At 42.3% G+C, this 22,241-nt stretch overlaps 1 protein-coding gene across 2 annotated transcripts in view; it reads right to left on the bottom strand.

Moving 5' to 3' along the window:
- Positions 1 to 22,241, bottom strand: part of DOCK1 (dedicator of cytokinesis 1) — a 367,459-nt gene that overhangs the window by 40,131 nt on the left and 305,087 nt on the right. For both annotated transcript variants that reach the window (XM_034061789.1, XM_034061790.1), the window contains exons 37-44: positions 21,288 to 21,378; positions 18,128 to 18,247; positions 8,002 to 8,091; positions 5,122 to 5,226; positions 3,077 to 3,218; positions 2,798 to 2,876; positions 2,165 to 2,249; positions 485 to 571 (exon numbers count right to left, since the gene is read on the bottom strand). In XM_034061789.1, coding sequence (XP_033917680.1) covers positions 485 to 571; positions 2,165 to 2,249; positions 2,798 to 2,876; positions 3,077 to 3,218; positions 5,122 to 5,226; positions 8,002 to 8,091; positions 18,128 to 18,247; positions 21,288 to 21,378 — 799 coding nt within the window. The remainder of the gene's footprint in view (positions 1 to 484; positions 572 to 2,164; positions 2,250 to 2,797; positions 2,877 to 3,076; positions 3,219 to 5,121; positions 5,227 to 8,001; positions 8,092 to 18,127; positions 18,248 to 21,287; positions 21,379 to 22,241) is intronic.

The raw sequence follows: 22,241 nt of genomic DNA, 5'->3' as shown, positions 1-22,241 counted from the left end.
ACGCACAGAATACATTCGATGTATGGTGTACTTTGAATACTACAATCAAAGCACCCAAACCCTCATTTCCAACATTCAGACCAGTTTCACCTTGATGTAATAGAGCTCCCCTATAGCACCTGAGGTCCCTCTTCATTTTAGGCACATGGCTCACACCATGGGCTCTAATGGCTGTAACCTGCTGAAAGCCAGAAATACTTTATAGAAGTACTTCAAGCACTTGATCACACCTTGACCTAAAGGCCTGGAAGAGTCAGCTCACATTTGCTCCCCTCAGGAGTGGAAAAGCATTACTTGAGTCACCCTCAGTCAATAATCAGCATCATCAGCAAGCAAGTTCTCCTTGTCTTCAGGTGCCAGATATAGTCCCATTGATAGCTTGCTCACAGAACTGAAGCACAGCCATACAGAAATATAACAGCTCCCTGGCTGTGTAAGAGCCTAGCTCTTTTATGCAATCTCAATAAAGACAAATTGATCTTACCATGAAAACGGATTTGACTTCAAACCACCTCAGAATCCCTGGTAATTTGTAAGCAGTCACGTAGATGGTTCTCTCAATCCACATATTCTGCAAGTATAACACAAACATCACATTATCAGATTGACAGCTTTTATCTTCAGCAAAGCTTTAAAGCATCCTAATAAGGAAAAGGATCCACAATACTGCAAACACTGTGAAGCCAAGGGGACATTTCAAATAGTATGTGTCTGGGGAGATGATGGAGCGACCACCACAGATGTATTTCTGATACATGACTTAATAGAGAACACTATCGAAAAGGTCCAGTGGTTTTACCTGGACTGTCATTCTTCCCATGAGAGCTTTTAAGGCCCATCCTCCACAAAACCACATCATATTAACATAAAGAATGCTTCCTCCCCAGGAGGGCAGTGGAGCCAAGATGGGCTCCCAGGGGAGGCTGGGCCATCCTCACCCTTGGACCCCAGCTCTGAGCTGGTCCTGCCTGGGGCAGAGGCTGGACCTGAGATCCCATCTTGACCTGAATTTGTGATTCTGTGATGCCATCTGAGCTGTAAACTGCAACAGTTTCATTGTAACATCTCTTTATTAGTCTGAATTTAAGGATATGTGATTGAACATGTCTTCCTTGACATATATCAAAGATATCTCTTGATTCTAGACTTTGTTAGAACTGGCAGATGTTGGTAGTTCATCTTATTTATTAGGAGGCTTTCTGTAAAGCAGAATTGATTATGCCATTCTCTATTAACAGAAGAAGTGATTTCAAAGTGATTTAGATAAAACTACATTTTCTGTCTACACTCAAAACATATTGGAAACTGTAGCACTCCAGTCTAGCATTATGCTTTTGGAAAAGAAGGGTCTCCTGCCTCCTCAGCTAAACCCACCTGGATTAGCAAATCAGTGATTATTGATATGACTGCCACCAAGAGTACCTACAGACACTAAAGGAATCATAATCTGGAATGGTTTAGGTTGGAAGGGACCTTAAAGCCCATCCAGTTCCAACCCCTGCCACAGGCAGGGACACCTTCCACTAGAGCAGTTTGCTCCAAGCCCCATTCAACCTGTAGGAAACCAAATACTCAGCATTCAGTGGCACACTGACTGGATTAGAGCCTGCTACTACACAGAAACCCAAGTTCCTTGCTCAAGAAATATGCACTGATTTCTAACTTTAATTACTACTACACTACTACTTTACTACTAACTGCACCCACTAGAACCCCTGGAATAAAATGGTGTCTATAAAAACCAAAAAGGCAATCAACTTGATGCAACCTGCTGTAAACGTTTTGATGGATACAAGCTGTGCTCAAAGGGAGTTTTATTGACCATTACATGAAACATATGGTTTAGTTAACAAATAAAAGTATTACTGCAAAAAGACTTTTAGATACCTGACTGGAATCTGCATGGCAAGATATGTGTTGGTGAGAGATGTATCTTTTCAGGTAGAGCCATTTTATGCTTTGTTATCAAAATAGTTGGGTTTTAAGAAAACAGAGCTTTTGGCCATTAAAAAGCATAAAGACTTGGGTTAACTGAATTTCTATGGAAAATAATCACATTTAAACCTTGTTTTTCAACAACCAAGACAAAATCAATGCTTCAGGTTCTCCAAATGGAAGGCAATAAACAAGCAAACCCCCAGGTACTCTCTGATTGTCTTCTTACCGCAAATTCATTGTCTGGGTTTTTCTCTCCTTTGCGAACAGGGCGTGAATACTCAAACCGCTGCACTTCATTCACCCTGTAGAAGCTGAACAAAGGGAAAAGCACAATCAAAATCAAACACTGTCTGTTTAGGAATTGAATTGTACTGGAATAGAAGCTTATGAATTAATATAAAATGCTTATAGGAGCAGTGTTTTCCAGTGGGTTGGATGCAATTGCTGCTAATATTATCTACGAAATGTCCTCACAATTACTACCACCCTTGGCTGTGTACAGAGGGACATTTTACAAAGGCATTTAGGACAGGATGAGGGGAATGGCTTGAACCTGCCAGAACAGGGGAGACTGAGATGAGCTCTGAGGCAGAAGCTGTTCCCTGTGAGGGTGCTGAGGCGCTGGCACAGGGTGCCCAGAGAAGCTGTGGCTGCCCCATCCCTGGCAGTGCTCAAGGCCAGGTTGGACACAGGGGCTTGGAGCAGCTGCTCCAGTGGAAGGGGTCCCTGCCCGTGGCAGGGGTTGGAGCTGGAGGAGCTTTAAGGCCCCTTCCAACACAAACAACTCTAAGGTTCTATGAAGAACTACTTCTAGCTCTTCAAAGGAAACCAAAGAGGTGGAAACCCAACCCAAACTCACCTCACGATTTGCTCCGACACTGGCCTATGAAATTTAGATGGCAAATCCAGTTTGGGCTTTACAGTAAAGCACTGAATATCTGAATTCAGGGGTTAAGAACTGAAAAGCAAATTTCAATCATGCAGAACAGGCAGCTCAATGGGAACACGAAGGAAGAACAGAACAACAAAATGAATGCATTGCACCCACAACGGCAGAAGTTTGACCATCTCCTGCTTGTGTTGGCCATAACTCCTCAATCCGTGCAGCCACAGGAGCTGCTGTCCAACCAAAGGATACACTGGCCAGAGGAGTTTTTAATGTCATCGCCTGGGGGAGACGTTGTCTTCATTTTCTCTGCGTTTGGAAACTGAGTCAATAAGCGTGCTTCGAAGTCTTCGCGGCGTTCGTACTCCTTCCCCCGGTAAATGAAGACTTTGTTCTGGAAGCAAAGTGAAAGGCATAAGCAAAGGGATGGAGCATCTGTCCTATGGGGGAAAGCTGAGAGAGTTGGGCTTGTTCAGCCTGGAGGACACTCTGGGGAGACCTTATTGTGACCTTTCAGTTCTACAAAGTGGCTTATAAGATGGGGGGAGACTTTTTAGCAGGGCCTGTTGTGATAGACAAGGAGTGATGGTTTTAAACTGAAAGAGAGAGATCCAGGTTGGACGTGAAGAAGAAGTATTTTCAATAGGGGTGGTAAAACCCTGGCACAGGTTGCCCAAAGAGGTGGTGAATGCACCATTCCTGCAGACACTCAAGGCCAGGCTGGATGTGCTTCTGGGCAATCTGATCTAGTTGAAGATGACCCTGCTCATTGCATGGGGGTTGGACTGGATGAGCTTTGAAGGTCCCTTCCAACACGAACTGTTCTATGATTCACTGATCTTAATACCAGCACCCTCAGTAATTAACTGGGATCTTCGAAGCATTGATTCCAATGCCGTTAAGTGAGAAATGTTACATTCCTCACACTGTGATATCATCAACAGAGTACAAATATTTGATGCCAATTCAATAAAGCACAAATGGATTTCCCTACCTCCAGTTCAGTACTGGGATCATTAAGCATGTGCTTACCTTAGGCATATGGATAAACCAGACTAAATTTAACAGGATCCAAATACATGATTACAACAATGTATACAACTGGTGCCCACTGAAAATGCATTAAGACAAACTGCATCCTCTAATTATAGAGGAACTACAGAGGGAGAAATCCAAGATGTTCCTCTGTAGCTCCTCTAATCCACCTTCCAATGCTAATGGCAGAATGCATGTAAGTAAACAGAATTAGGCTTTTTACACACAAATATTTATTAAAAGACATTGAAGTGAGTTAGTAAGAGTAGCAAAGAGTAGGTAGTAAAGGGAAAATTATACCAGTTTTAGGAGAAGGTTCAAAGATACTGACTTCTAGAAAGAACCATACATCCTAAACTTTACAGTAGTCTGTTCAATTTTTGTCATTGTACATCTGTCTGCATAACTTTTAAATTAAGTATATTGTATTTCTAAGTATTGATTTCTTCTTTTAGCAATAAAGAAAATGAAGAAATATTTTATATAGTCCATTTATACACTGAACAAGAACATAACGTTCCAAAGAAAAGTGTAAAATTGGCCATTTAACAGATCAAACATATTAAAGTAAGTTTTGACATCAACTTGCATCTAAATATGCTCAACCTCATTGCTCATGTCACAATGAACTCTTGATACAGCACTTGTTAGAAAAAGGGTGTTATGACCAGGGGTAGTGAACTGAAATAGTTTACATTTGCCCAACTGGGTTTAGTTCTGCAATGGTGCCTTTTGAAATGCACAGCAGATGCAAGCATACTGACATGAAAACATGGTCGCACACAAAGGCTTATACATGTATAACTATACTCATATACATATATATACATACACACACACAAAGACACACAGACCCCTGTCAGGCAAACACATCACCATTTCAGGTGACTCTGGTTATCACCCTGATGGATCGGGTGGTATATCTTCATTTCTAGTGATACCCTGAAGAAGTATAAAGTATTGGATATGTTTGAAAAAAAAACCTTCTCTAATAAAATTCAATTATTCCATATTAGAAAATGGACTGAAAAAGCCAATGTGCTGTGGCTGCCCCATCCCTGGCAGTGTTCAAGGTCAGGTTGGATGGGGTTGGAGCAACCTGTTCTAATGGAAGGTGTCCCTGCCTGTGGGGCAGGGACCATCAATGTCAGGTAGACTGTAAATAACCTACTGACATACAATAATGTACTTTCCCCACCACCAAGGGCAATTTCCAATGCAAGAAACCCTGCCGTCAGCTGTGGAAAAAGGTGGACACTTACCCTTATGAACGTTGGAAATCCCTGGCCATAGTATCCAACAGCAAAATAGTCTGGCTTTGGTCTTATCACTTTCACAATGTTTTCATAGAACTGGGCTTGCTTTCTCTGCAAAACAAATGGGAGGAATTTTTACAACCTACTCTTGTAGGAGCTTCGTCATACTTAAGATCTAGGTCTCTTCTATGTGCATCTCTAGCTTAAAGGTGGACATGTTTCATCTGCCCCTTTTTCTTCACCTTTCTGTCAGATACATGCTAACGTTTTGATACATTAGACTCCGTAGCCATTACTTTTATCCCCATCTTGCTGAACATCACTGGTCCATATCCAATATCTCAATTTTGATGAAGGTCAAGAATCTGCAAGGCAGCCAGAACTGATGGCGACACTGCTGACGCTGAAACCCTGGAACAATGAAGTACAAACCACTGCAGCCAGCTCATGTTGACGGTGCCAACTTCTCATTTCTCTACTACTTCTTTTCCATATTTACAACTATTTATGTGCATATGGAAAGCACACAGCTGAGAATTGCAGCAGACGTATATTTTGTGGAAGAAATACGTGTCGGACGCCTTCTGGTTTCGAAGCAGAATCCTTCTTTATCTCCAATGATGAAATAATAACAAATGTGCAGCTTCAGACGATACATTCATTAACTTATTTTTAGCCTATTACTTGCTGTAAGGGAATGAATCCTGATTTGGGGGGACGTTTATTACTGCTCCCATATGAGAGATAATAGTAAATGGCAAGAAGACTACAAAGACCCAGCTCTGCCGTATATATTTCTTACCTGTTGTAAAACTGTTCTGTTATTTGTGAATTGTCTTAGAGTCTAATAGTTAATATTGTTTGAATAAAAGAGACAACAGGGAGAATAGAAAGAAACAAAAACATTTAGATTTTATTATGGGGAAGGAAGAAAAGAAGAACTAGCATGCTAATGCCCTGCAGCAGCAGCAAGAAGAAAAGACGATGGGATAGGTGAGACCTGACTGCTATGGAAGTGTGAATTATGATCTTTGCCTTAGTAGGGATCAATGCCCAGTGCATGTTGTTACTGATTTTTGTGGCATCTCTCTCAGTTTCTCTTGTTTGATAATAAAGAACAGAAAACTCAGTTGTGAGAATTGGAAGTTCTGTGTCTCTCCTATTGGAAGTGGGAAAAGCTCCATCTTCATATGCAGATGAACTGTATGTGGCTCCACTGCCTGGAATTATGTCACTTAATGTAAAGCATGACATATTTACTGCTCAAGAGAATGGTGAAAAATACATAACTCAGTATTACTGGCCATCAGCTACAACGAATGAAGTGTAAATTCAGACTTCTCCTCCACAGTGGCTACAGTATGATAAGTCGAGTGGTTGCCTCTGTGACAAAGCTGTTCATGTTCCCATGTGCAAGCATAAAGGAGATGGAAAATGAAAAATGAGAGACTTGGAAAGTAGCTATCTACTGGTGAATAATCATATCTGACACATGAGAATCATTTCTAGCTCAGGAGCAATCTCTACCCTTTATACTGAAATGAAGAATACTGTCTATTGAATGCAGCCCTGTGGGCAGCAGGCCAAGGAAGACTTCTGCACACCACAGGACCTCCAGGTATACATCCCTTATATCACTTACAGTGACATGCCACCAGGCTCCAGATTTGTTAGGTAAATCAATACAATCAGTCTGTCACTAAAACCAGTTAAGATGCCACAAAAGGAGGATATCAAGAAGGGATATAAATTCAGCTTGAGAGACCTGGAGGACAAAACCATGGACAAAAGAAAAGGAAGACCATGTACAGGAATGAAGAAACCGTATCATTGAGATGAGTGGCATTTACCTTTATTCTTTTCTCCCCAAGAAGGGAGATTCTGAGATGGGGATAGAGATGCTTCTGAGATGACTCCTGGCCATCTCAAGCTGAGCACTGGTGTCAGTGGAGAAAGAGGGTACAATGACCTGTGCTGGGTTTGGCTGCTGGGTTTGCTTCACAGTAGCTGGTATGGGGCTGTGTATTTGTGCTGGAAACAGCACTGATCACACAGGGGTGTTTTAGTTATCGATGAGAAGTGCTTGCACAGAGTAAAGGTCTTTTATGCTCCTCACCCCATCAGTGAGCAAGCTGGGGGTACACGAGGAGTTGTGGGGGACACAGCCAAGACAACTGATCCCAACTGAGCAAAGGGATATTCAAGACCATACGGAGTCATGATCAGTGTATAGAGCTGGGGGAAGAAGAAGAAAGGGGAGATGCTGGGAGTGATGGAGATTGTCTTCCAAGTCACCATTGTGTGTGGTGGAGGCTGGTGAGTGCAAAGGTAAAATGTATCAAAACCCTAAAAGTCAACACTTTTCATTTAGGACTGGAATCATGTCTCTGCTCCTGTGACAACAGTTGAGAAACTCGGTGGGACAGTGACAGCTGCCATTTATCTCTTTGGAAAAGAGCAGGAGACAAAAAATGGTGCAGGCATAATGAATGGATAACGTCAGGGCAAAAATAACTGACTCTAGACATGAATGCTTGGGGATTATTCATACCTAAAAAAAGAAATGTGAATGTGGAAAGACACTTGAGAGAGAATGGGGATTTTTTCATGTTCCCATTTATATTTAAATTCCAAATTTCCTTTTATACCCCAAATCAATCAGCTTAACATGACTGAAATCTTTTTCTTTCAGCTAAAAGAACAGAAATCCACTCTTTTTCGGCCCTCCAGTGGTAGCCAGTTAATCAACATCAGTCCAGCAGAGCCAAAGTGGGCATCTATTTCTGCATCTTTCTGTCATAAAATAGATATTCAGTATGGTTTTAAAAGCTTAGAAATCGAATTCTAAAAGGAATTGTTGCAGTGTCCATGTCATCAGAAACCTACCAGCAGTTCACTGAGTTGTTCATAATCAAACATTTCGTTTTCATACTGTTCCGCAAGCTCTTTACCCAAGGCAATGGCCTCTTCCCACATCTGTGGAAAAAAGAGTCATGACACAAGAAGAAAACAGAATTACACACCTTGGTTAAGCAACAACATTGGAATAAAATGAATGTTAATAAACACAACAAAATGCTTTGGGTCACATGCTGAAAACACTGTGCAGTTGATGTGCCAATAGCCACGGCAGCAATAGACACGTCTCTGTGTCATAGAATCAGAGTTGTTTAGGTTGGAAAAGACCTTTAAGATCATTGAGTTCAACTGCTAACCTATCAGTGCCAAGTCCACCACTAACCCATGGCCCTGTGTCCCATCTACTCATCTTTTAAATACCTGCAGGGATGGTGACTGCAGCCTTGCCCTGGGCAGCCTGTTCCAATGCCTGAGCACACTCTTCAGAAGGGTTTGCTCCTCATCTTCATCTAAGCTTCCCCTGGTGCAGCTTGAGGCCATTTCCTCTTGTCTCATCCTTTGTTACTTGGGAATAGAGACCAACCCCCACCTTGCTACAACCTCCTTTCAAGCAGTTGTAGGGAGTGATAAAGTCTCCCCTGAGCCTTCTCTTCTCCAGACTGAACCCCCTATGTCCCTCAGCCATTCCCCATCTCTCTTGTGCTCCAGGCCCTGCACCAGCTCCATTGCCCTTCTCTGGCCCAGCTCCAGCACCTCAATGCCTCTCTTGTAGTGAGGGGCCCAGAATTGAACACAGGATTCGAGGTGCAGCCTCACCAGTGCCCAGTTCAGGGGGACAATCACTGCCCTGATATAGACCAGGACACCATTGGCCTTCTTGGCTTCCTCCGCACAAGCTGCTCATGTTCATCACTTGTGACCAGCCACCAACTGTGTTTAACTCCATTCACCACCACTCTTTGGGCTCAGGTGAGTTAAGCAGGACCTGCCTTTCATGAACCCATGCTGACTAGGCCTGATCATTCAGTTGTCCTGTACGTGACATGTGATGGCACTCAAGATGATATGCTCCATAACCTTCTCTGTCAAGGAATGCAAATTGGCTTGATACAAATCAAGTAAAATGATCAAATTGCTTCAGAAATAAAATTATTTCTGTTACTTCAACTAGATATCTAATAATGTATAAACACAGCCTGCCCACAAGAAACCCAGAACCTGGGGCTTGGATAAATGCTGTTGATTGATTATGGCTCATAACCAACCCTCTCTAATACCTATAATCCGTATGACACAGGACAGGCAATTTGCAGATACTGCTTTGCACAAGTACTCATTGTATTTCCATTGGTTCTTTCCCCCTCTTGTTCCTCAACCATGAAACTCAGCAGCTGTCTCAACTGACCCAAAGAAATCTAACAATCTCCTCCAGCTCTTCAGAAGCCAAACTCTTAATGAGGAGCAGCAAGAATGTTTTAAATATGTATCTTTCACTTTTGTCTCCTCTGAATGTAAAGAAGTGCTCAAAAGCAAAGGGATGCTTCAATTAGCACACCAGGCTATCTAACATCAAACCTGGTGACCTGCCTCGACTGCTGACATTTGGTTGGCACTGCTGACTTCACTTTATCAAAAGAATGAGATTTGGAATGAGTTATAAATCCATGTGGTTTGTATTACCCTTCATCTTCAAGTGAAATCCTCCATCCACACCACCTAATTCTCCTCTCAGCACCGTGCCACATGGTCCTTCCCCTGGTGAAATACCAACATGGCTGCAGCTACAGAGAGCAATCGGGTGCTCTTTGTAGAGGAGGGCTGAGGAAAAGGGATGAACACACCATTCCCCATCCCTTCCCTGAAGACATCCATCTTTGGGAATGAAGAGTTAGTGATGAAGCACCACAACTTCCAAAGGTGGTAGGAGACGGATACTGGGGAGGGAGAAGGGGACAGCGCCCCTGGAGAAACCTTCATGCACACAACTGATTCCTGCATGCATCCCATATGGATCCCCTAATTCCATCGACTTAAAAGCACTATGAAAATAAAGAGGTATTTTATCCCCAAGACCCCATGAAAGCCAAAACCCCTCAAACAACACAAATGAATTCCCCCACCACTCAAAGCCCAAAATCAATGTTGGGTGAATTTTGTCTTTTGATCTGCAAGTTGAAATCACATTTCTTAGTGTATCAGTAAAACATGGATAACAATAAGACTTTTAGGAAAACTCCTAGTTCTAGATGCTGATATAAAACTAGAAGCAAAACATTAAGGGTTCATATGACTGTCAGTAAGACTGAGACTGCTACCAGCACTGGCTGAGGAGTCAGGCAGGGCACAGCTACCTGTGATTTAGTGGCACAACCATAAAGCTGGGACCTAGAATCTCTTTCTGTTTTCCTTAGGAGTTAGCTGGGCTCAATCCTCAGCAAGTCTTCATGTCAATGCCACAGAAACAAGATGCGGCTTGGGTCCCACTGGTTTGTGTTCCATCCCTGCTCCTCCCTGGAAACAAGGTGCCATTTTCAAGTGGATGGTACCCATCCGTCAAAGCAAAGGGTGGAATGAAAGAATGCCTTGTCAGATTGAGAGGGAATGGATGGAAAGGAGCAACCTGAAGAAGCAGGGAGCTGCTGATGGTGGAGAAGATGAGGAGCTGCAAAAGGAAGAACAGTCACAAGAGATTGCAGAGAGAAAGGAAGAGAGATTTATGCCCTTCAAGTAAGGGAAAATACGGTCCAGAAAACTACCCTGGGATGGCTGAGCAAGGGAAAAGGAGCTTTTGAGTCCTAGAGAAAACAAATAGGCAGATACTTGAGACTGAGCAATGACCTAATTTAAGACAGAAAGGTGATGATGCCCACAAGGGGTAGAGGCTGGTACCTACATTAACCTTCCCTAATGTCTCCATGTGATGTCTGATCCCTTCTCTTGGTTTTACTACAACAAAGAGCATAAGATCATTTTTCTTGGGTGAAGGATTGGAATGAGCAGGAGCTACCTCATGCTTGTTATGAAGATGAAAAACACATCACAACAACTAATCCAGTCACTGTAATGAGGGATCATGTCTGCGAGAAAGCACGAGGCAGAACGTACACTCTGCTTTTATCTCTATTATGGATCTAATCTAGAATGATGACACAGAGCACGTTTTTATCTCTAAACAAAAATTAGCAGGACTTTAATAGTGAAGGCACAGTTGCAGAGAATGAAGTACATTCTCACACACAAGGCTGAGTTAATTTTGACTCAGAGGAGTAATATTGTACCAATTTATCGAACCTAAACTAATATTGAGCTGTTTGGTAAGCCAGCAAGTGAAACCTTTCAAAATCATTTAACCTTCCTTCATTTTGACTGCCATTTGCTGTTTAACTTCAGCCATCCATAACTTCTGCACATTTTCATTTCAAAGTAAATGGCATTACCATAATTTCCCCTGTCCTGGTTCTCTGCCTGCGTGTTCCACATTTAACCAGTCCCTCTCCAAGCCCACAGCAATTCCACTCTCTTTTCCACTGTGAAAATATATATAGATGATCTCAGGCAAACAGCTTTGGAGCTGCACGAGACTGGGAATAAATGGAAGTCTAAATAACTTGAGATTTGCATTGACAGTGTAAACCACACACATTCTGTTCTTGCACTGGATAAGCACAGACATTGCGACCTGTTTCCAAAGCACGTCTGGCAACTCAAAGCATGACCTCAATGCTAAGATATTTGCCACTAATTGCACCTGATCATCAAGAAGTAAGGGATTCTCAGTTAGCAGTGGAAAGAGGAGGGGAGGAGAGGAGCTCTACCATGTCACTGTGGCTTTGCAGCTTATGGGTCATATCACTGCAAGCCAGACTGCAACGCCCTGGAGCAAGCTGCTCCAGTGGAAGGTGTACCTACCTATGGCAGGGGGTTGGAACTGGATGAGCTTTAAGGTCTCCCCCAAGACAAACGAGTTTGGGATTCTATGATTCTAAAACCAGACCTGTGCAGTGTACACATTAATGCCGATAGAGCATTGCCACCATTTAAATGATGAGCTTAGCAGAAGTAAAACTTGGTTTTGACTATTTTCCCTTTCCCACCCTTTCAGTCAAGACTGTAAGCACAGCAGAGTAGAGGCTGAGTTTCCACTGTGCTTCTGCCATCCTGAACGAACCCTTTAGATGCTACTGAGTATTAATATTATGAATAAAATATGGATTTTATAAATGTTCCAGAGACTAAGAAAATAAAGCCTCAAATTAAGTATGATCTAGATACAGTTCATGTACGATATACATGCAGTAATGACACTATGCTAGCATATTTCCTAGTACCCATTCCCCTATCTTTAAGTGGTGATGATAGAGTCCTAGAACGGCTTGTGCTGGAAAGGACCTTAAAGCTCATTCAGTTCCAACCCCTGCCATGGACAGGGACACCTCACACTAAACCACATCACCAAAGACTCCATCCAACCTGGCCTTGAACACTGCCAGGGATGGAGCATTCACAACATCCTTGGGCAAATAGCACGTGCCCTGAACTCCAGAGCTCCAGTGGTCCCTTATCCACTCTGGTGTTTGTGCAGCTGGACCACACCACCTGCAGCATCCTCTAACACTCAGCCAAAGTCGGTCATTTCCCCAACATCATAAGAACAGCAGGACCCATGTGTTTAAAATCCAGTGCACAACCCTCTGAAAAATCTCTCTGTTTACTACAGAGCCAATTTATTCAGGTGAGTACAGCACTGCTGTGGCAAAGGATCCTGATAAATGAAATCTATATTCTTGAAGGTCAATAACTCCCAATCTGCTCCCTCGCAGATTTGCTGCCTTGGACAGTTTCCCAGGTTTGCCCAGGACATGGCAGGTCTTCTGGAGGAAGGAGCCGTACAGGGAGCTACTACACAGGATTTGTACCATGTACAACTCATTAATGCAAGAAACAATTTATCTGGAGAGTGTACCAGAGAGAGAGGTTGGCAACAGGGGAAGGAAAATGCTTCTTTTATACTGAAGGTGTAAGAAAAATGTGTGTGGCCTAAATTCAGTTGTGTAGACACACAAATTGTTATGGGAAAGACTTCTGAGCATGCAGAAGGAGGTGTTCTTAGGGAAAACCTAGCAATTTAATTCAGTTTTGAAGCTGGATTGCTTGTTGCCCAGAAAGAACTGCAGCATCCAATTTAGGTTTGGAGGTTCCTTAATAGCAGCAGAGGAGGATCTTAGGTTATTTCTTAGCTCCTGCTGAGTTAATGGTCAGTAAAAATGACATAGTCTTGGATAAGAATACCACTGTGCAATATCCTGATGTCTGAGGGACATTCCAAGCTGTTTAAATTTCAGATAGCATTAATTAACCATCAGGTAAGCTTAATATTTGAAGTCAAATATTAAAACACAGTATTTCTCCATTGCCAGCACTGCATTCAAGATGTGGGAGATACAGCCATGGTTGGAAAAACGTTTAAACCAACTTGCTATCCTCACTTGGAATGCAGTCAAATGGCATATCTTTCCTCTCTGAGAAATCTCCGTCCTTCACAGCTCTCAGGACGGGCTCACAATGTGACGTGGGATTTGAGCTGGCCACCAGCCTCGCAGTGATTTTTGGCAGACAGGTGAATTTCACCACTCTCTAGTTAGATGGGAGAAAAAGCCTTTTGATGCCATCCCATGAGCTGGAAAAAAGACATTTTAAGCCAAACGTATGGCATTTACTGTGCAGCTCCAAATATTTTGTGTTAGTGGCTCAGTAAAGCAGTTAAAGCTTCTTTTTCTGAGGGTGGGGAGAAGGAAGGAAGAGCAGAAATAAATGATCAGTCTGCATTTATCTACATTTTCAGTTTATGAAAGAGCAGTGGAAGACATGGACTGATGTACAGACTGCAGCATCCACCGGCAAATGTGAAAAGTGTTGCTGTTCCTACTTTGTACTGTGTAGGGGTAAGAATGCTGCTGCTTCTTTACTGCTCTAGAGACGACACAAACCTGTTCTAAAACTAATACCCTATCTCTGTCAATGAGACTGAGTATTTCTTGGCTTCAGCATTGCATTAGCATTGACCAACATCAAAATTTCACTCCCGTCCCTCATCACTTTGTTACTGCCATTTCTTCTCCTTCTTGTCCTGAGATACCCCAACCTACCAATTTTCAAGAAAATCCCTGGATTAAGGGCTTTTGGAAATCACAAAGCCTCAGCAGAACACAGAAAGAGCAAACACTTCAGAGCAGCTTAAAGGACAGGGCAGACTGCCATGATGAGTGTGAGGATAAGGCTCCTAAAGTGTGGTTTAAACTCAGTCAGCCATGCAGTCTCTCTCTCATCTCCCCACCCCTTCCTTCCCCCCACTCCTGGAGGGATGGAGAGGAGAATCAAAAGAATGTAATCCCAATTGGTTGAGATAAGAGCAGTCCAGTAACTAAGGTATAACACAAATCACTATCAGCAATAATAATAATAATAATAAGGGAAATAACAAGGGAAGAGAATACAACCGCTCACCACCTGCCAACTGATACCCAGCCCAACAGAGCAGTGATCTAGCCCTTCCAGGTAACTGCCCCCAGTTTATATACTGGGCATGACGTGCTGTGCTATGGAATACCTCTTTGGTTAGCTTGGGTCAGGTGTCCTGTCTCTGCTTCCTCCTGGCTTCCCTTCCTCCCTGGCAGAGCATGAGACTCAAAAAGTCATTGGTCAGAGTAAACATTACTGAGCAGCAACTAAAACCATTGGTGTTATCAGCGCTGTTCCCAGGCTGAAAGTCAAACCCACAGCACTGCACCAGCTACTAAGAAGGAGAAAAAATGACTGCTACTGCTGAACCCAGGACACAAGGGCAAAAGCCAAGAGATGGAGATGAGACTGGAAAACGCAACACAGTGAAGATTAGAGAGAGAAACCTATGAGTATAGCAGGAAAACTTGGAAGCAACATTTCATTTTGGAAACAAGGAGCTTAAAGGAGTACTGAAAAGCATGGCTAATAAGGAATCAACTCTGTAAAGTAGAAAAACAAAATGAAGGAGTTGATGCTGACAATTTACTGAAGGTGAAAGGTGCACTTCAGCTTTACAGAAGACTGGTTCAAGGACCAGAAGTCAAATATAAGTAAAAGAGCAAGCTTCCAAAAATTAATATATTAAAAAAATTGAAATCAAATTGAGGAATCTTACACAGATCTGAAGTTACAAATAACAGGGACATTCATGGTGAAGGATAGTAATTTGTTCTCAGCCAAAATGAGATGCCCAAACTCCAACTTTCAAAGCAAGCCTACATTCTATTATTAAATTACAAATTTCTCAAGCACTTCTGGTCTACTCCATTTCAGTTGGTGTATGGAAGATTATATCCTCCTCTAAATTCCTCTCACCATGGATCTTAGTTATTAGGGATTAAGCCTCATGATTGGTCTTCAGTTGAAAGTGCAACATGTGTTCTCCCTGGGGAACTGGAATCAACATTGAATCCTGGAACGGTTTGCATAGGAAGGGACCTTAAAGCTCATCCAGTTCCAACCCCAACACCTTCCACTGGAGCAGCTGCTCCAAGCCCCTGTGTCCAACCTGGCCTTGAGCACTGCCAGGGATGGGGCAGCCACAGCTTCTCTGGGCACCCTGTGCCAGCGCCTCAGCACCCTCACAGGGAACAGCTTCTGCCTAAGAGCTCAGCTCAGTCTCCCCTGTTCTGGCAGGTTCAAGCCATTCCCCTTGGCCTGTCCCTACATCCCTTGTCCCAAGCCCCTCTCCAGCTTTCCTGCAACCCCTTTAGGCACTGGAGCTGCTCTCAGGTCTCCCCTTCAGGAGCCTTCTCTTCTCCAGGCTGACCCAGTCCAACTCTCTCAGCCTGGCTCCATAAGAGGAGTGTAATTTACTCTGCTAAGATAAAGGAAATACTTCTCCATTTCTTCTACTCAGTGATTCTAACCATATACACTTCCCATCCACATGTCCACAGCTTCTCATCAGGCAGGCTGGAGTGGAAGAGGCGCAATCTCACAACACCGAAAGAACAAAACTCCTGAGATTCTGTAAAAGCCTGGAAGTGCCTCTACAGCTGCCCACGATAAAGCGACCTTCTTTGACATCTCTTGTAACTTGATGGGAAGAGAAAGCAAAGTAATGGGATCAACACAGAGTGATTTACCAGCCAGACACAGATGGGAGATTACAGTCAAAAATAGACAAATTGGTTCGTGTATTGATACAGTCTTCTAAAAACACACAGCAATTACTGTTTCTGATGTGTTCCTTATCATGGAATGGCATATTTATAGTAGCTGCTGGACTGCATCTGCAAACTGCACAGGTAAACAGAAGGAGTCGGTTTAACCTAATGTCAGAACATCCCAAATGAGAGGATTAGCTTAATTCTACTGTGGAAACCTTGACTTTGAGCTTCCTGACATTTGAAAATGTATGTTAGATGCTCAGATTCCCAGCGAATACTGATTTTGGTTTTCCTTTGCATTGAACAATGCAAAGAGTTATCACCAACTTGGAGTAGCCAGAAAATGAGAGAAGAAAGCTCTGTAACTAGGAAAAGAGTGCTTTGAAAATGAATCATCTCCTCACACACTCACCCATCATGCAGGAATGATATGACTTATAAAAGGAATAGGAATGAGTAATCGCAGTGGTCCCTTCAATATCATTGTTCACCATAAATTTGTAGAATCATAAAGACTTCATTTTATAATCTACCTATAAGGGAAAACACAGCATTTCCAGTGCTGTCTGCTTTGAAAGCAGGCAGAGCCTTATTTCTAGCTGTAAAACCTGAAAGAATTAAGACTGCTTATTCAGCCTAACGCGGGTCCCTCAGGCGTGGAGGCCGTGCTGGGTAATGTGGCACAGGCTGGAAAGTAAGCAGCAGGTATTTTGCCTGCTGTTTATATAAACAGCTCATTAGCTCTATCAGCAGAAACGGGGTGGCTACAGCTTTAAGCCAGGTTGTTTTCACTACAGCTCAAAAGGATGCTGCAGCTCCTAATTTACAGCTAAAATGCATTGGCCCCGGTGCTCAGAAGAACAATTCCCACTGCCTGTATATGAGCATCATAAAGACTAACTGGGAAGCCATAAAGATGTAAACCAACAATATAAAAACATGTGACTTCTGGCTTTTTCCCTTCCAGAGAGGAATGCAATGTTAAAATGTACTTTCAAATCAGTTCTGACCTCTATCGAGGTTCTCCTTTCCTGCTGTTAAAGGGTTAGTAAAAGCTTGCTGGGCAGCAGGAGCGTGCTGTGGAATCTAGTGCTACCCACTGCACAGGCATCAAGTCACTTACATGAGCCCCTACATTTATTTAGCATCCTTTATTAACAACTTCTAAATATTCCATTGAGACAAGATATAAAAGTTGACCTTTTAGGGGGTGTTTCTATTGAGATACTAATCTGATTCTGCTAAAAACTGACTTGGAAAACATGAGCTGGTTGGATAATCTTTGAGTTCTGCCCGAAAATGACATTTCTATTTGCAAGACATTTATGAAACAAAGATTGCTTTTGAAAACCCAAGTTTGTGTCTCTGAAATATCCTGTTAAAGAGATTTCTGCTTCTCTATTTAATACTTTTGTGCATAACATACTCAAACACTGATGTGTCCCTGTCTACCAAGTTAAAACCCTTCACCTCTGGTGACAGGTAACACCAGCATACTCCCCTTCCCACCATGCAATGCCCAATGCAAACTCATCATGCCATAAAAGATGCAATTGCAATTCATCTGAGAACATTTCCACCTTCTTATAACAAGAACCACAGACATCCATTCTCTGAGGGAATCGTTTTGTGTACAGCAGGAAAAACAAGGGTAGCTGAAGGATTGCCTTAGCTGTTGTAATTGCCAGAAAACCTAAGTCCCCCCAACTACATGCATCACATTCTTATTTTCTCCATGGCATCGTATGCACACCTATTTCCCCTTAACACAGCAGTTATAAATGTACCATTGATTTCTCTTTCCTCTTTATTTTAGTATCATTACTTTAAGTGCTAGCTGGTGGACCGTTTACATAAAGCACTCCAAATAACTTATAACAAGTTTAAGGCTCCCTGAAGGTCACTGGATGCAAACCACGTTTACTATTCAACTTAAAAGCAGAAAAAACATATTTAGACTTTTTTTCTTCCCTTTTTACCTTGCCCTTGTCAAAGTAATGGATAATTTCTTGATAGAGTTGATCTTTCAGCTGTCCTTGAGTAGCAGCTTGGTATCCATCCCGCTGGGTAAGATGTGCCGCACATGCTTCTTCAGACCACTAAATCATACAAGAAAGAGGGGAAAAGGGAAAGCAAATCAAAGGTTATGAAGTATGTCAGTAAAATGAGGCTAAAGAAAACACACATTTTTTGTTTAAAGAACTGGCATCACAGTTAATGCCCTAACAAAGATTCTTTTCTGCAGCTGTGTACTTTGATTCCTTGGGCTCAAGGACCATGTATTTGAATGCTCTAATTGGAGGCTAATTGCATGTATCAGCTGGAGGGAAGCTTCATGAGCTAGTTTCCTCTCCACAGAGAGTTTGAGGAGACCAACCTTGGCCTGCTGATGGGTACAACCTGCTGGATGCATAATGAACAGTTTCAGGTTTAGGTTGAGAGAAGCTCCAAAGGAGATACATCAATATAAATGGAAAGGACTGAAATTAAATGGCAAAAAATCATAGAGAATGCACAGAAAAGCACAACTAACTTTATACAGGTTGTTTTAGTAGCCCCTTGCTCTTCAAGCAAATGCCTAATGGAGGAGAAGCAAGGCACAGATATTAAATGAATATATTCATAGACCTTATAGAACCAAACAATTCTGTAGCCCTTTCTCCCTTGCACCTTTTACTCCAGTGTCCAGTAAGGAATGGATGCAATGGAAACCTCAGGACTCCAGGATTCCTATCACCTCTTCTTCATTGCCCTTCTCTCCTCCCACTAATGTTCCCTACAACCTACCTGGGGGTGAAACACTGGACTTTCCCCCAGACAGGACAGTAACACTAAAGCCTACCCATCCATAACTATTTCCATGAGTGTAGCAGGAAATTAGTACATTATAGACACCAACCTCTATCAAATCAAATCATATCACAAACCATTAAATCAAATGAAGCTTCTCATAGATTGAAAAGGAGTCAGGGACAGGAGTTCCAACAGGACTTATTGCCTCCAGAAAGTGAGCTCCAAAACATAAATTGATGAAAGAAGTGTTCACTTTCTTCTCTGAAAATCAAAGTTACTAAAGGAGGAGGCCTGCCTGCTCAAATAAAATGCTGTCACACCAGGAAAAGAAGAAAAGATCATGTAGGGATCAGCAACTCAGTGATTTATTCACAGAGTTACTGTTATATATAGAATCAGAGAATGGGTTGGGCTGGGAAAGACCTTAAGATCATCCAGTTCCAGCCCCCTGCCATGGACCAGGACATCTCACACTAGAGCAGCTTGCTCAATGCCCTGTCTCAGATCTCAGGATCCGAGCCCCTTGCAAATCATGTGCTGCTGTTTGAATACTCTCCCCACAGTGTATCTATGTGGATAATCCACATCTTTCCTTTAGTAAGATAACTATAGGAAAAGCCAACAAAAGAAGGACTTTCTACTTTCAGTTCTACTGTCAGAAATGAGAATGTTTTCCCAACGAACTGAAACTAGGCAAGGTCACATTCTGCTCTGTTTTAACTCTCATACACTGACAAACCAAAAACGACCTGGTAAGATTACTCAAGCACAAGGGGTATTACGGGTTCAGATGACTGTGTGAATGAAAATAAGCATGAAAACTAATATCATCCAGGCTTACTCTTGTATCTTATTAAATCTCACCCAACTACTTCTTAATTTGGCCAAAACGTGTTTGGCTAAAGAGACAATTTGGACAACTTTGCACCACAAAGCTGTGTTTCTGAGAAACACCAACTTCCCAGAGTCTGCAGTGCAATGACATCTTTTTCAGCATCCTAAGAGCCACTATTTTCTGCTAGTTTTGAACATGCTAATTTTGACTAAATGGGATGAAAATACACTTGAGTCTGTTTTCTTGAGCATGCTTCATCAGCTTGCAGTTATCTGGAGGAAGTGATGCTGGCTCTACCTGCACAGGGAGAGCCTTCTCACACATTTAAAGGTGAAATTATGGAAAGCTCTCAGTCCTGACCTAAATGTGATCCCATTAAAATCAATGTAATGAAATATATACCAATGATGAGTGTCATTGAAAGTCCTGTTCTCAAGGTTGGACAGAAAACTCAAGCACGTAAAGTTATACATATATCAGTATTGATGCTCAAGGAATACTAAACTCCTCCACCCACTGGTAGTACCAGGATGTTGTATGAGATAGATTAATGTACTTTTAGAATACAATAATCCCAAACTATACATTTATATAAACAAAAAAATCCACTTAGTGATGAAAACCTGTGACAAATATTATCCCTACATTTGCCATCTTCTATTGATTTCCATTGTAAGAAGAGAAAACTGCATTTCTTTTCAGTGAATTAGAGTATATTAAATCATCTGGTCTCCAAAAAAACTCTTTAAGAAAAAACAAAACTGGCTAAACTCTAATTTAATGTCTCATAAAGCATATTGACTAACAAGATCAAGCCGTAACAGGTAAAAGTTTGCCATTTTAAGGCATGCTTCATTCCATCATCTTTGCAGGCAACGCAGCACCTGTAGCAGGGAATGAATGCTTTATCTTGTCTAAAAGGTTCATTCATGTGAAGTGTGATGAGCAAGCACTGCACAATTTGGCAGTTCTGTTTCATGTCCCTCGTGGGAATACGTGAGATCTTTACAGCCACTGACTCAGCGAGTTACTCATTCGAACTTCTACCCACAGGCAACCAACTGCACCAGTCTGTGTGACTGAAGGTGTCAGAGCCGTCTCCTCACATCTTCACCTCTGACACATCTCAGCACAGAAAAATTCATTATCAAAGTAGTGATTGTATCCTTCCCTGTGAGGGTGCTGAGGCGCTGGCACAGGGTGCCCAGAGAAGTGCACAGGGTGGCTGCCCCATCCCTGGCAGTGCTCAAGGCCAGGTTGGACACAGGGGCTTGGAGCAGCTGCTCCAGTGGAAGGGGTCCCTGCCCGTGGCAGGGGTTGGAGCTGGAGGAGCTTTAAGGTCCATTCCAACCCAAACCATTCCAGGATTCAATGAAGATGAGTAAAGCATGCTCTGACACAGCACGCAGTTGTTAATCAGTTTAAACTGCAGATGTTCTAAGGGTGACAAATACCACTATGGGTTAGTGCTGACATGGCTTTTGAAGCCTGTGATGGATTTTGGTGTTTACCTTGAGAAGCTTTGCATGCAGAAGTAGCGTGTAGGCAGCTTCCGTATAGTTATCACATTCCTTGTGCAGGTCACACAGCTTGTACAAATACCTGCATGTAATAAAGACAATAATTCTTAAATGTTACTAAATAATTTAGCCTGGAGATTACAATGGATCAACCCTATCTCCAACCAACTAAAAGTATGTGGGATTAGTTAAAGCTCCTATTTCTGTGTGCAGACAACCTTTAGGACCATCTGCATTTCCAATGTTGTCTTTTTCCAATGCATATAAATGACTTGTGATGATTAATGTATCAAACACAGATTTGCTTTGCAGGAGCTCTCATTACAATTGGTCAGCCATGGTGGCAGATAGAAGTCTTTTTACTTACCTTCAATACAATCACACCTCTGGAAGGGGATTCTCTTCTCATTTGGTTGTTGGGTTTTATTAGTGACAACTCAAACCCAATCAAAACTGTTTTGGAAAGCCAATGAAAATACATAACTTTGATATTTATTATGACAAATTGTAAGCTTCTTAATAGAAACAGGAGATAATTTGGGTGGGGGTTTGCCAGTGAGAGGCAATTTGTCTTTATAGGGATGCTGAACAGAGCAGCCCACCAGCTCATAACTCCACGTTTATCCAAGTTACCAATCCTGCTCTTTGCTGGATTTTACTTCCTTTTTTCAGACTAAGAAAGCACTAAAACAATTCAAGCAGCAGGGGACAAGTTCACAAGCGAAAATTCTTCCAACCTGAGAATGATGAATAATATTTGGATACCTAAAAGGGCACTAAAAACACAAGCTTCATCATTTGAGCACAACGGTCAAGCCAATTTTAAGCCACAGTACAAAGAGGGGACTGGGAACCCTGAGGTTTACAAAAAGCACAACAATCTATTACCAGTTTTACTTTGTGGGAAAATGGATTTTGAAAGGCTCCTAAAAGCTTTACATTTCA

This window comes from Melopsittacus undulatus, chromosome 4, assembly GCF_012275295.1.
Source record: "Melopsittacus undulatus isolate bMelUnd1 chromosome 4, bMelUnd1.mat.Z, whole genome shotgun sequence".
Lineage (NCBI taxonomy): Eukaryota > Metazoa > Chordata > Aves > Psittaciformes > Psittaculidae > Melopsittacus > Melopsittacus undulatus.
This window is presented reverse-complemented; position numbering and strand designations above follow the sequence as displayed.